Source organism: Natrix helvetica (assembly GCF_964273705.1).
Source record: "Natrix helvetica genome assembly, chromosome: 3".
Classification (NCBI taxonomy): Eukaryota; Metazoa; Chordata; class Lepidosauria; order Squamata; family Natricidae; genus Natrix; species Natrix helvetica.
The window spans coordinates 119,584,210-119,599,762 of record NC_138549.1 but is presented as its reverse complement, the minus strand read 5'-3'; the positions used below and the strand labels follow the sequence as shown (position 1 = coordinate 119,599,762).

At 38.8% G+C, this 15,553-nt stretch overlaps 2 protein-coding genes across 4 annotated transcripts in view; one reads left to right on the top strand and one right to left on the bottom strand.

Annotated features, from left to right (window-relative positions):
* Positions 1-49: 49 nt before the first annotated feature.
* EBNA1BP2 (EBNA1 binding protein 2) lies at positions 50-12,338 on the bottom strand. 2 transcript variants are annotated; one of them, XM_081947456.1, is made up of 10 exons: positions 12,205-12,338; positions 11,289-11,403; positions 9,338-9,421; positions 8,503-8,669; positions 7,887-8,010; positions 5,605-5,694; positions 5,334-5,409; positions 2,672-2,765; positions 443-605; positions 50-327 (listed from the first exon to the last, which is right to left on the bottom strand). In XM_081947456.1, exons 2-10 carry the CDS (start codon positions 11,361-11,363, stop codon positions 280-282), a joined length of 921 nt encoding a protein of 306 aa, XP_081803582.1. In that variant the 5' UTR covers positions 11,364-11,403; positions 12,205-12,338; the 3' UTR covers positions 50-279. The 2 variants fall into 2 exon arrangements, with proteins under 2 accessions (XP_081803582.1, XP_081803581.1); XM_081947455.1 differs by having other exon boundaries at positions 11,289-11,427; positions 12,205-12,322.
* Positions 12,339-12,393: 55 nt separating this feature from the next.
* CFAP57 (cilia and flagella associated protein 57) overlaps positions 12,394-15,553 on the top strand; it is a 38,054-nt gene continuing 34,894 nt past the window's right edge. The window contains exons 1-2 of one of the 2 annotated variants that reach the window (XM_081947452.1): positions 12,394-12,840; positions 14,509-14,825. In XM_081947452.1, coding sequence (XP_081803578.1) covers positions 12,684-12,840; positions 14,509-14,825 — 474 coding nt within the window. In that variant the 5' untranslated portion in view covers positions 12,394-12,683. The remainder of the gene's footprint in view (positions 12,841-14,508; positions 14,826-15,553) is intronic. The other variant, XM_081947453.1, reaches the window with a different exon arrangement.

The following is a 15,553-nucleotide window of genomic DNA, read 5'->3' as shown; positions in this document are numbered from 1 at the left end:
GCCCAACACTGCTTCTTTCCAAACCTTAAAGGAAGATGAAACAATCAACACTTTTTAATTCATTTAAGGAATTTTCAAACTAGTCTGGAAGGAAAGGCAACAAAAAGCATCTATTTGCCTTGTGTGTGAATAGTATTGTGCGCAGGATCAAACAGAAACATCTGCCATTCCACAGCACACCCATAACCAGGGAGGTTCAAGTCCCATATCTGTTCATGGCTATATGCCAGTATTGTGTATGGAGCTGGGCTTAAAATGTCATTCCATTCCCAATCCTTATCACGAACGGCTCTTAATTTTCTGCCTCATCTTTTTGCCAGGCCTCTTCTGAAAAGAGAGGAAAAAATACAGAATTCACTAGTCTTATCAGCATAGTCAGACATGCTCCCCTAGTGATCCAATTGGATCAATTGTAGCATTTAATATCTCAACTCTAACTTACTTTGGCACCCTTTTTTCCTGCTTTTCCGGTTCCCTTGTTGTGGGCTTTGCTAGCACGGAAGCTGGAAACATCATTGTAGCTTTCCTTGGTGTTCCATTTGGATCCCTTCTTTCTGCCCCCAAAGCCAAATTTCTGATTCTTGTAGCGTCTTTTTGCATTTGGCCTGAAAGAAAAAACAATATATCATCATGACTAGGTATTTGTTCCTACAAATAAAATTAAAAAGATACTTTGGCCCATACATGTTGTTTCTTAAAAATAGCCAAATATTATACTTTCTGCCAGACTTGGTTACAGTAAACATTCCTCTTAATCTAGCAAAAAGACTACTCAATCTGTATTCAAGATTGTTTTTTTAAAAATAGTTTTTATTAAACATTTTAATCTTTAAAAACAAAGAAAAACATAACAAGAAAAAAGAAAAAGACCAAGACATACATAACAATATAATTATACAGATTTCTGTACCGGCATTCATGTTTAGCCTTTATAGCTCTCCATTCTTCATTGCCTTCCTATTGATTTTACTTTGTCTAATAATATAATAACAGTAGTACTGACACTTGTAATAATATGAATTGTTTATATCACCCTTATATTTACATTCTCTATTTCCTGTTTTGGCTTCTGTTTTCTAGCCACTTATAAATTCTACTCCACATTTTATAGAAGTCCGATTCTTCTCTCTCTTTTAGTTCCATGGTCATTTTGTCCATCTCTGCACATTCGAGTACTTTTCTAATTACCGTTTCATCTGCGGATGTATTGATTTGTTTCCAGTTTTGTGCGAAAGCAATCCTAGCTGCAGTGAGTGTGTTATGTATTGAAATTGTTTATCCATTTTTGAGTCTAATGTTCCTAATAAGAATGCTTCTGGTTTCAGTTCTATTTTTTGCTCTGTAATTTCTTCCAACCATTTCTGAATTTTGCACCAGTATTTCCTCGTGATGGCGCATGTCTACCACATATGGTGGAATGTTCCAAACTTATGGCTACATCTCCAACATTTGGGGGATAAATTTGGATACATTTTGGCCAATCTCGCTGGGGGCAAAGGTCATCTATAAAAATTTTATAGCGGTTTTCTTTGTAGGCTACTGCCGTCGTAAATTTCTTTCTTTCCCATAGTTTATCCCATTTTTCTAACTCTATATTATGGCCAAAGTTTCTTCCCCAGCTAAACATTGTCTCCTTTACCGTCTCTTCCTCCATTTTATATCTTAAAAGAAAATTATATAATTTGGTAATCATTTTTCCTCCCGTTCCTAATAATATTTTATCTAATACCATTTGTTTCTCATGTATTCCGTATTGTTCCCGATCTTTTTTAAATCTTGTTTTAATTTGTAAATAGGGCCACCATTCCATATTTATTCCTTGTGTTTTCAGATCTTGTACTGATTTTAATTCTCCTTTTTCGTCTAAGATTTCTGCATAGCTTACCATTTTACTGAGATCTATAGTATTTGGGTATGACATTGTCTCTATCATTGATAACCAGATTGGGATTTTCAGGTAATGGGTTTTTTTCCCCCAGACCTTAAGCAGGGCATCCCTTACTATGTGTCTCTGGAAGTATGAATGAGATCTATTCTTTCCCTTCCAGAGGAAGCCATGCCAGCCTAATTGGAGATCATGGCCTTCTAGCATGAGAATCCTTTTATTTTTTAGTTGAATCCAGTCCTTGAGCCATGTCAGGGCTGCCGCCTGATAATAAAGATCGTTTTGTAAATGCTAGATGTCAGCACCTGATTTAAAATTTCCCCATATGTACAAGTCACAACATCACTAAGTTCTGCTTTATAAGACAGTTCTTGCATTTCGGGAATGCAAGTCTTAAATGTTCATATTTATGATATAATTCCTTTTAGCTGATTTTACACATGATGCTCACTCCTTTGTTTCATTCAGTTACTGAGGCTTCTGAAAGACACTTTAAAAATCTTGAAAATGAAAAGAGTGCATACAATCACTGACAGTCCCCCAAATAAAGAAATTATGATAATGTTTCTTGGTGGATCAACCTTTGATCTTAGTTGTGTGGACAGCCACTTATCTGAAATGATATAGACCAGAGGTCTCCAACCATGAAGACCCCTGGTATAGACTCTCCTGCTCGTGCAGGGAATCAGACTAGATGACCTCTAAGATCCCTTCCAACTCTTCTATTTTATTCTATTCCATTCCATTACAAAAGATATTCAGAACAAAGATGCACTTTAGTCTTACCCCTTCTTCATTGGCTGCCTCTCTGTTCCTTCCTTCTTCTTCTGAGGCTCGGATGATTTTTCACCTTCCAGGAATTCCAGCTTGTCCAAGAGACCTTACATGAAAGGAGAAGGAATAAGCGGCTACAGACTTCTGGCAGTGTTAATCCTTGGATCCCAAAGTTCTATAATATTTTATGCATATCGAACTGAATTTAAAGAAAGTCATTCTATGGTTATCTTAACATAAAGAAGTGTTTACTTTTTATAAAGTCCCCAAAACATCCAATCACTGACTACCAAATGACATAACATTGGGCTTGTTGAATCTACAGTGATCTTACTGGATTCCCAAATCTATCAACCCAAAAATGAATAAGACCGAATTTTGAGGTAGAGCATCTCTGAATCTGGTACTTTGTTTTAAGTTCATAAGCCGATTGTTCACAAAATAGCCACTCTTCTGTCCTCAAATTTTCTGTTGTCTATATGAAAAGGTCAGCTATTGATTGATGCAGCTATTAAACAAAGTTTACAGAGCCACTGAAATCTGTCCGTGGCTACAATCCACATTCTGCTCTTACTTTTTTGTAGTGAATTAATAGAATGGAGAAAAGTAGGCAAAAGAAAAAGTCTGCAGAAAATCAGAAGTCAAAGAAAAACTATGAACAGAAGCAAGAGACCATAGCTGACATTTAATGGAGGATCCCTTATCAGTTAACATAGGTGCTAATTGTCCAGTTGTTGTTTTTTTATTGGATTTATATGCCGCCCTTCTCCCAAAGGACTCAGGGCGGCATACAACATTAAAAACACACATCCCAAAAGTTAAAAAGAAATTAAATATAAAAAAAAACCCCGAATTTATAGGACAATACATTTAAAAATGAGTTAAAATTAACAGGCCAGGCCGGCTTGCTGGAAAACCCAACTTTTTAGGGCGCGTCGGAAGGACCGGAGGTTGGGGATTATGCGGAGCTCCGGGGGCAGCTCATTCCAGAGGGAAGGCGCTCCCACAGAGAAGGCTCTCCCCCTGGGGGTCACCAGCCGACACTGTCTGCCCGACGGCACCCTGAGGAGGCCAACTCTGTGGGATCGTACTGGATGATGGGAGGCTACTGGTGGCAGTAGGTGGTCTCGCAGGTACCCTGGGCCTAAGCCATGGAGCGCTTTAAAGGTCATAATTAATACCTTGAATCGCACCCGGAAAACAACCGGCAACCAGTGCAGGCCGCCTAAAAGGGGTGTAACATGGGAGCACCTAGGTACCCCCATGATAACCCACGCGGCTGCATTCTGGACCAGCTGAAGCCTCCTGGTGCTCTTCAAGGGCAGCCCCATGTAGAGAGCATTGCAGTAATCCAGGTGAGAAAGGACGAGGGCATGAGTGACTGTGCACAGAGCATCCCGATCCAGGAGGGGGTGCAACTGACGTACCAGGCGAACCTGGTAAAAGGCCCCCCTGGTCACGGCCGTCAGGTGTTCTTCTAAACTAAGCCGCGTATCCAGGAGGACTCCCAGATTGCGAGCCTTCTCTGAGGGGGCTAAAATTTCTCCCCCTATCGTCAAAGATGGAACAAGATGTACAAATCGGGATGACGGAAACCACAGCAACTCAGTCTTGGAGGGATTGAGCTTGAGCCTGTTCCTCCCCATCCAGATCTGCACAGCCTCCAGGCATCGGGACAGCACGTCGAGGGCATCGTTTGGGTGGTTTGGGGTAGAGATGAAAAGTTGGGTATCATCAGCATATTGATGATACCATACCCCAAAACCACGGATGATCTTGCCCAGCGGTTTCATGTATATGTTGAACAGGAGGGGTGAGAGAACCGACCCCTGGGGCACCCCACAAGTGACGCGCCCGGGGGTTCATCTCTGCCCTCCAGTCAACACAAACTGCGACCGATCCGACAGGTAGGAGGAGAACCACCGTAAAACGGTGCCCCCCACTCCCAACCCCCCGAGTCGTCGCAGTAGGATACCATGGTCGATGGTATCGAAAGCCGCCGAGAGGCCTAATAGGACCAGGACAGAGGAGCAATCCCTGTCCCGGGCCCGCCAGAGATCATCGACCAACGCGACCAATGCCATCTCCATGCTGTACCCGGGCCTGAAACCTGACTGAAACGGATCCAGGTAGACAGCTTCATCCAGGTAGTGGGGAAGCTGACGTGCTACCACACTCTCGACAACCTTTGCTACAAAGCGAAGGTTGGAGACCGGACGATAGTTGGCTAAAGAAGCTGGGTCCAGGGAAGGCTTCTTAAGGAGGGGCCTCACCACCGCCTCCTTCAAGGCGGTGGGAAAGAACCCCTCTCTCAATGAAGCGTTGGTAATCGCCTGGAGCCAGCCTCGTGTCACCTCCCGGGAAGCCGAAACTAACCAAGAGGGACACGGGTCCAGCACACAAGTGGCAGCACTAAGTCTCCCCATAATCCTGTCTATGCCTTCGGGGGTCACAGGGTCAAACCCATCCCAGATTGTCTCCTCAAGATTCATCCCCATCGGCTCGCCATAAAACTGTTACCAATGTATCGTTGGTTCGATGATTCAGCCCCAGCAGACTATTTACTGGCACAACAAGCCTTTATTAGGCAGCTGATGCGGAGACTCATGTTTTCTTGTTATCGCATCTTCTTACTCCTTTTCTAAAATTGAGAGGTGGGAAGGAAGTGACTCACCCTTCTGATATTTTTTGACTGCATTCAACATTGTGGACTTCTCTTTCTGTCTTTTCTGCAACACGTCAATTTGAACCTATTAACAAGAAATCAAACATGAGCCTTGCTCTCCCTTGTACCTGAACTTTTCCAAAATGTTCCAATTTTATGCATCCGTAGATACATATGGTTCTCATTCAGCTTCTGAGGAATCCTGTCTGTTGACTGAAAACCTTCCAAGCAAAACAGTTTGAATGAATTGAAATGATTTTGTCATCTAATTGCAAGTTACCTGTTTGCCATATTTTCTTAGGGCACGGAGTTGTTTAGCCTTTTCAGACTTTTCCATGGCTTCTTTTTTGCTCTTCAGCTTTTCACGAATCTAATTTAAAAGAATATGTTTTTGTTGGTTTTTTTTAGCAGATGGAAGCATACTCCTACTATTTAGACATGACAAAGACTTTTTCAGGTTTTTGTAACAATGCTACAGCATTTTAAATATGTTATTAAATTTTATCATTACCATATCTTTCAGAGTATAAGACGCACAACGGTTTGGAAGAGGCAAATTTTTTAAAAAGTGGGTAGATAGATAGAGGGAGGGAGGGAGGGAGGGAGGGAGAGAGAGAGAGAGAGAGAGAGAGAGAGAGAAATACAGTAGGTAGGTAGGTAGGGAAAGAGAGAAATAGAGAGAAATACAGTAGGTAGGTAGTGAGAGAAATAGAGAGAGAGAGAGAAATACAGTAGGTAGTTAGGGAGAGAGAGAGTAGTTAGGTAGGTATGTAGATAAGGGGGAAGAGAGAGAGAGAAAGAAATACAGTAGGTAGGTAGGGAAAGAGACTGGTTAGGCAGCCATGTAGATTAAGGGGGGGGGGAGAGAGAAATACGGTAGGTAGGGAGAGAGAGAGAGTAGTTAGGTAGGTACATAGATAAGGGAGAGAGAGAGAGAGAGAGAGAGAGAGAGAGAGAGAGAGAGAGAGAGAGAGAGAAATACAGTAGATAAGTAGGGAGAGAGAGAGGTAGGTAGGTATGTAGGTAGATGGGGAGAGAGAGAGAGAAATACAGTAGGTAGTTAGGGAGAGAGAGTGAGTAGGTCGGTAGATAGAGGGATAGAGAGAGAGAAAGAAAGAAAAATACAATAGGTAGGGAGAGAGAGAGAGAGTAGGTAGGTAGGTAGGTAGATGTTTCCAGGTGTATTTATCCATGTGCTGGAGAAAGAAATTGCTGACAATCTGCAGCACCTAAGACTTTGTTTCTGCTGGCAGAGCACTTCATCAATGCAATTCTCATCAATCACTCTAACCAAAGAGCTTTCCGAAAGGAAGAAAAAAAGTTTTTGCACTCTGTAAACCTCTCAAAAAACGGCTCGTTTTTCGTGAAAACAGGCCCGTTTTTTTTCCAAGAAAAAAGAGAGGGATGAATAGCCCTTGGGGGGGCTTGCAGAGTGCTCCTGGGGGTGGGGGTGGGGCAAAAACAAGAAAAAACAGCCCATTTTTCGTGAAAACAGGCCCGTTTTTTGTCAAGAAAATTGCATGCATAGCCTTATAGAGGCTTATAGAGTGCTCCTGGTGGCTGGGGGTGGGGGGAGAAATTGAGCAAAAACTTGCCCGTCTCTTGCTCATTTCTGCCCTCCCCAGCTCCAGGAGCTCTCTGAAAGCCTCCTACAAGCTATGCACAGCCATTTTGGTGAAGGGGGCGGGGCTTTGGGAGGCAAAAAATGCTGTATTTGATGTATAAGACGCACCCAGATTTTCAGACTCTTTTTTTGAGGGGAAAAAGGTGCATCTTATACTCCGAAAAATACAATACTTTACATCTTATTTGGGCCTATTCTGACAAGGTTCACCAGCATTTCACATTAGATAAGATAGCCATGTCAGAATACATATCCAACCATAACACATAATAATCAAAGCAAAAAAGAACACACACACAGACACACACACACACACACACACCACACGAAAGATAAGTAGAAGATTAAAAGCTATGGAATAAATAAAAGACCAAAAGGTACAATGTTAATTTCAATTTTGTTACTAAAGAGGATTCAGCATTAAATGGTAACTATATATAATTCCATAGAAGTAAATAAAATCTAATAACTTATTCTGTATGTTGTAAAAAGGAATTTAGAGAAGTAGAAATATTACTCCAATAGTAAATTCCTATTCATATTCTGTGCTAAAAGAATAAGCAGTTTATCTCAAAATAACTAAACAACACAGATCTATGTCCCATTTGTCCCATATTTTTATCATGAATGAGTGAAGGAAGAGCACTGCAGGGTAACAAGGTAATAGGCCCTTCTATACTACAGGACTTTTAGCTGCATAAGTTATACTACAGTATATAACTGACTATTAATTATGTGAAGATTAGGAGGCTTAATGTTACTCTAATCAATTACGTAAACATACCACATTCATTCCCATTTCTACATTCCTGTGCAAGCTTTGAAACCAGCATCTTCAAAATTCTAGAACAAATGTGACACAAGTTTCTCTCCAACAGAGCAACACTCATTAATAATGACAGCTAGAAGAGGTGTGAAATTGAATCTATAAATCTTACTTTTTGCATCTGCTGATCAGATTTTGCCATCTCTGCAAAATAATCATCAGGCCGCCTTGTGGGGATTTTAAACTGATGTAATCGAGGTAATGCTTCCAGAACAGAGGCTTGGGCTTGATGATAACTGGGGAAATCAGAACCAACATTACTATTTCTAATCAGTGGCTAAATATTCCAAAAGATTCAGGATTTTTGACCTATTAAACCTACACTTCACTGAAATAAAAAATATCTAGTCTTAGCTGCCTTTTCATCACTGCTATGGAGGCACTCAAGAGGTAAGCTTTTAAATATGCATTGTCAAATAACTGCAGCTATACAAATAGTGTCAATATGCTAAAAAGTTGTTACGTGTGCAGTAGGAAGTAAAATAACATTATAGCAACATATAGCTTATACCTAGTGTGGTGAACCATTTAACACACATTATTAAGCTATATTACCTTTGTTTCTTATATGAGAATCTATTCATTGTGGATTAGTACCCCATGTAGACCTGTCTTAGCACTTAATGTGAACTTACACTGTACCACCTACTGTGCACGAGAATGAAACAAAGGCTGCATATAAGACTCACAGAATAATAGAAACGTTTGCCTCATATACTAAGACTTACAAGCTCATTTCTCTTTTAAAGTCATCTTCAGGGTCAACAGAATCCTTTTCAACTATGTTCTTAGAAGCTGCACCGGTGACATTTGTTTGCAGCGGAGAGGTAATATCAAGCCTTTCGACCCAGGACAGGTTTCTTTGGAATTCAGACAAGCATCGTTTCAATCCATCCTAGGGAGATCATATTAATTCTACATAACCTCAATGCTTAGATGCTTCTCCATATCAGTTAATATATATTATCCAAACTATCATTCAGAATGGTTGCAGATGATATTCATTTTAAAGCAAACAAGAAGATTTTGCACTAACACACCAATTTCTCTCAAAAAGCCAGATTCCAGTTACGTGCTCATCAGACAAAATGTGCAATATTTAAAAATTCTAGTCAATGAATGTCAGGTATTCTGGGTTTAAGATCTTCCTAACAAAGATCTACACAGAAAACTTAGTGCTTTGTTACACTGGCAGCATAAACCAAAGCTGCTCCACAAGTCTATCCTCATATTACATTCATATTACGGCAGAATACATTCGTAATATACCAAACTGAAAACACTGTACCTTTAGAAATGGAGAGTTTTACTTCCCAACATTTCTAGCTTTTTTTTTTTCAAAAACCAAGGAACTAAAGCTTTTAACCAATCAACGACACCTAATATAAAAGGTTGGACCCACTGACCTGTCAGATAAATAGACCAAAACTTTGAATGCTTGGTGTTGAATTTAGACTTCCAACTCAGTGTACTAAAAAGGCTGATGTTTAAAAATGTGAGGTAAACATTGAGTTGTTCAAAAACAACCAAAAAAGTTCAAACAACTGATATCACAGTACTTACCACATTATTAAAGGCTTTTGGTCGTCCCTCCAACACAACATTTAAGCCCGGTTTCAATGAACCTTTAGCAAATGCTTCCTGAAGCTACATTGAAAAAAAGGTAGTATTTATGTTAACACGTTAAAAATTAATATATACACATATAAAACTGATCCCACTGATAATAGAAGTGAGCATGTGACATCCAAGCACAGAAATGAGCACACAAGGGAAAATAATCATCTGGTCAGTGATTTCCAAGTTACAACATTTATCTTGATGCCACATGAGCACTTCTGGTCTAGATCAGATACTGCTATGGATTACCCACCTGTTCCAATTAGCTGGCCTGGCCCACTTATAGTCCCATTTATACCTCCTGGCTAATATTTTATCCCGGGATAGTTTTTAGGGGTGTTTTTTAATGTATTTTTAAATTTTTAAATTTTAAATCTAACTAACTATTATTGTACAGTAAACTATACGTTACCTCCTCCAGCCACACCTATATCTATTTTATATTTATATTATGTATATTTATTGTTTTTAATATGACTGTACACCGCCCCGAGTCCCTTCTGGGAGAGGGTGAGGTCTAGAAATCAAATAAAAGTTAAAAGTTAAAAGTTAAATTACACTGCAATTAACTCTTAAGTGTGGCACAGTAACTAATGCTGTCATTAATCCAGTTAATATGCAAACCTAAACTCACTATACTTTCAGGCACAGCCCCTTAACTTATTTGGGATAACAGACTGTTCTAATTATTACTAAGGTAATATAGCCTCATCAAATGACAACAATTAGCTGACCTTGTCTGGCCTCAGACCCTAAAAAAGGGTAAGATTACAGGGAGACAATCAAGAAATTCTATGGTTGCAGGTACATTCCTGCAGAAAGACAATGGCAAACCACTTCTATATCCATTCATGGTTGAATTTATGTAGTCATCATGGGTTAAGTTCCAATCAAGGATATCATTATCTTAATACAATACAGCAAGTCACGATAATACAAAAATGGAAACGTGCATAGTTACATCACAACACAATTACAGCCCTTATGCACAGTACTTGCCTACCAATGTCTAATTGTCAGTTATCTCCCTTACAAATGTCCCAAAGGTGCTTTTTCAGGAGGCTACTGGACTTTCTTGTTTTTTCTTTGAAGATGTTTTGCTTCTCATCCAAGAAGCTTCTTCAGCTCTGACTGGATAGTGGGGAATGGCAGGATTTATATTCCTTACAGACAGCTAGTCATCTGCATCCTTTTAGAGGGTCTTTGAAGCATTCTGACAGATAAACCTCCAAGTGCTTCAAAGACCCTCTAAAAGGATGCAAATGACCAAGCTGTCTGCTAGGAACATAAATCCTTCCATTCCCCACCATCCAGTCAGAGCTGAAGAAGCTTTTTGGATAAGAAGTGAAACATCTTCAAAGAAAAAACAAGAAAGTCCAGTTGCCGCCTGAAAATGGTTTTCTTTTGGAATGACCATGACTGGATGACTGAGAATCTCTATAGACTCTCCCTTACAGATATTTCTACCTTTATAATAATCATGCTTTGAATATTTGAAACACCTTATATAAATATTAAACAGCATTATTTTAGTTATTTAAATAAGTGCATGTTTCTGATTAATGCAACTAAAAGTAATCTAAAGCAGTTATAAATCTTAACATTACTGAAATTTTGTATAATTGTCCTAGACAATTTAAAACAGAATAACAGAGTTGGAAGGGACCTTGGAGATTTTCTAGTCCAACCCCCTGCTCAGGCAGGAAATCCTATATCATTTCAGGCAAATGGGTGTCTAATATCTTTTTAAAAACCTCCAAAGCACTGCTCCATACCACCCTATGCATTTATCAATTCATACAAGATCATTTAAAATTCAGCTTAAATATTACTTTCATTCCTATAGTTTAAACAGTACTAGGATATTGGGGCATATCTCATGTGCCAAACATACCTCTTGGTCTGCTACAACAGATTCTTCAGAATCAGAAGAGAATGACGATTCTTGCTCCATGGCTATGGGCGGCATGTTAGACTGCTTTTTGAGATGTTTGGATTTTGCCTCCAAGCTGTGTCAAAACCAAGAAAATATACTGCAAATGCAAAGCCATGGAACAAATTCAGAATTGGACTGCTAACTTCATCCTTCCCTCAGCAAAGCACATACAATGTCAATTGAGGTTTTCCCTATCCACACTTAAGTTCTACTAAATTAGGAGCTATTATGCATCAATGTTTAAAATACCTGTGTGCATGAAAAACAACATGAATGTCAATTTCCACTTAACCTGGAAAGTCTTTTTCAAATACAATTCTTTACTTGACCTGCTACCACATTTGACACCTGGACTATTTTAAAATAAGGATTCTACACTCTTTAACTATGATTGGGTTTTATCAACAGATCTCACATCTAATCTAAAACCTGATTTAATAGTTAAAATACGTTTTGAAAAGTACTAAACTAACTATCATGACTTGTGTGTGTGTGTGTGTGTGTGTAAATCCAATCCTCCATATAAGGAAATCCCCCTCCCCTTGAACAAGTTGCTTTATTTTAAATGCAAAGATATCCCATGTAACATTGGTATTTTGTAATTTCCATTTTTTTTGCTTTTAAAATAAACAAAATACAAAACACGATAAACTACAGCCTATCGAATGTCCAGGTAGCTCTCTCTCCAATTATTAATTTTGCATTAAACCGAATCTAAAATTCTTTCCAGACTTCTATTCTTTGGAATCCACTCCATAAACTAGCTGCTTAAGAAATTCGATGCGGTCCCCAATTTAGATTAGCGATGATCGATGCTTTTATGTCTGCGAGCTTTAGATGTTTCTTTTTAAATTTCTAAAGGCGTCCTACTCACTTTGATCAGCCGGTCCCCGGTTTAATTCAACTGAGCCCGAAAACCCCTTCAGCCATCCGCCTTCTCGTTCACCACGAGGAATTGCTTTTAAAAAAAGGACTTCCGCTTTCCGTGGCTGTTCCATCTATTTCCGGTTCCGCTCCGCCAAATTGTTAGCCTTGTCCTGGGGACGCTGTCACCATGGCAACCCCTTCTCTTCCCTCGCCCTTAGCTTTAGGGGCGCATCTTCTTCATACTCTTTTAGCGGGCGGGGCTGAAGCCATTCCTGCTGATGTCCCGAGGGAAAATTCTGGGCAGTTGGTAGCAATTTTTGAAAACGGATCGGCACGAGCGACGAACCGAAGGAGCGAGACCGCCGAGAGTAGCCGAAGAGCCCCGTCCCAGGGAGGCTATCCGTGAAGGGAAAGACCCCTCCGCCTAATAAATCCTCTCCCGTTTGTCTCTCCTCTTTCTAACGCAGCTTTCTGAATTCAGTCGCGATGTCAGTGATTGTGGCTCAGGCTCTCCACATCTTTGGGTTCCAGTCCCGAGTAGCAAATAATATTTGCTTTTTTGATGAGCAGATAATAGTCTACCCCACGGGAAATAGCTGTGTGAAATACCACATAGAACAGAAATGGCAGAAGTTCATCCCAGGTAAATTAGCTTTCCCCCCCCCCCTTTTCCCCCCTCAATCTTTTCGGATTCCGATACAAGAAGGGGAAACCCAAAAGTGCTTTTTCAAGAGGCAACTGGGCTTTCTGGTTTTTCTTTGGAGACGTTTTTTGCTTCTCATCCAAGAAGCTTCATCAGCTCTGAAGGGGAAAGTTGGCATCCTCTCTACACCCTTGAAACTGTTTCCTTTGACTTTAATACTCTTACAAAGAGATAGTGGTTCTTATATATTGTTCATTGTTTTCTCTTTTGACTTGCAGGATTTAAATACAGGTGGTTCTCACTGTACAACAGTTTGTGGCACTGAACAATGTGATTAGTGACTAGTTTTCACAGTTATGACCTTTGCAGCCTCCCCATGATCCTGTGATCAAAATTCAGATACTTGACAACTGGTTCATATTTATGACCATTGTTGTGTCCCAAGGTCATGTGATCATCTTTTGCAAACTTCTGACAAGCAAACTCGATGGGGAAAACAGATACATTTAGCAATTGGGTTACTAACTTATGAGCTGCAGTGATTCACTTAATAACTATAGGCAAGAAAGATCATAAAATGGGACAAAATTCACTTAAATCTCCCATTTAACAACAGCTGGGCTCAATTGTGGTCATAAGTCAAGGACCACAATAAGCTCATAAACTAATGAATTTGAAAACTTTAAAATTATGTATGGTGTTAAGTCCAATGTTAGTTGGTCTGAGAAAAAGGCATGAGTCTCCAACATCATAATTCAACACATTAACCATACTGGCTCTCATAAGTAGCATCTTGAGATAACGTTTTGGGGGGAAGAGAGCTATTTTACATTATTCATTCTTTCCAAATGTGAGAGACAACGTTTTCACTGTTCTGCTCTTTTATCATCAGTGCTGATAAAACAAAATACAGTCATCTCTTTGTCTTTTACAATATACTTTACAAGTTAAATAAAAATATAGGCAATATGAACTTCCAGTTTACTTTTTTAATGTTTATCAAGTTTTTGCTTTTCTTTAATGTACTCAGGATTGGATGCTTTTGCTTTTGTTTATCTCCTGTTTACTATCACAGATGAATAATTGTTCATTGGAAATAGTTACATTCTTAAATGTAAAAATAAACCTTAGATTTAAATTAGTATAGTTCAATACTGCAAAACTAGCCACAGTTGGGGTGTGTGTGTGTGTGTGTGTGAGGGAGAGAGAGAGAGAGAGAGATTATAGTAGTTTAAAACCTATATGAATTAGTCACATTTTCATGTAAATATGCCAAAAACGATAGGAGAAATTGTTTGAGGCCAAGCTAATTCAATTCACTTGAGTAATGTGAATTGCAAAGCACTAGAGTTAAATCTAAATAAGGCAGTGACTTTCATGATCACAGTTAAATATGAGCCAATGATGAGCAAGTAAATCAAGAATTCTGTCGACAATTTCTATCTCTATTATAATACAGAACTAGCATATAAGCATTTTATGGATTTCTCATAAATAACTTAATTGCATTATTACTTGGGGATATATTAAAGTGCTTATTAGAAAAACAGGTGATTTATGTGGATAACCATAATATTGTAATTTGGTGCCATTTTGTCCCTAATCAAAATGTAACTTTATGATATTAAGCTTACAGGAATTTTGTATTTTTGTGTGTGCACTATGTAGGCTCAGAAAAAAGCCAAGGGATGCTTGCACTAGCAATAAGTCCCAATCGACGCTATCTGGCCATTTCAGAGACACTTCAAGATAAACCAGCTATCACAATTTATGAACTGTCATCCGTCCCATGCAAGAAGCGGAAGATTCTGAATGTCTTTGATTTTACTGTGCAGGAATTTATCAGCCTGGCTTTTTCTCCTGATTCCAAATATCTAGTGGCACTGGCAGGACCTCCTGAATCACAGCTTGCCTATTGGATGTGGGAAAAACAAAGAACAATGGCAATTATTAGGGTTGATATTCAGAATAATCCTCTTTATCAAGTAAGTTGAAGATAAGTAATATCTTGGGAACAATTAAGTGTTAGTAATTATGTTGGCTCTCTGGATACAATATTGAAAAAATCTGTTACTGTACAGATAGCTTCAGTGTGCAATTTCAGTTATCTCTATTCTGTGTTTGACAAATGTAGAAATTTCAAATTTGTATAACAATCTAAACATGGTATTGTTTTTATTGTAAGGTCTTAATCCAAAAATTCTTGCCTGTGTTTTGGAGACATGGCTGTCAATTTAACTAGATTATCTTGAAGATATCTTCCAGCCTTTACATGATATAATTCTTTGACTAATAGCACTCACAATTAAAGTGAGATTTTTATTTGAGTTTATGGAACCAGAATTATGTAACTATAAATGAGGGTACGATAAATATCATACTGCTTATCCTAAATTTCCCATATACCAATCTATTAGTTACTATAGTTTTTTTCCATTCTGTGATGATAATGTTGTCAAATCTTTATAGCCTAAAATTCTTATGTTCACATCTTTTTGTCATTATTTTTTGCATTAGTTTTTTAAATCTTCCACAAGATGCTATTGGACTCGGGGAAAAAAGCTTATTTTTATTATCGTTGTTGTAATATTTCATTAAAAGCCATTATTTTTATTAACATAATTAATAAAAATATTTTAATGCATTCATTATACTTAAGTTGTGGGTAATCAGTTTTCTTCATTTTTGAATAGTTGAACAACTCTGTCCTATA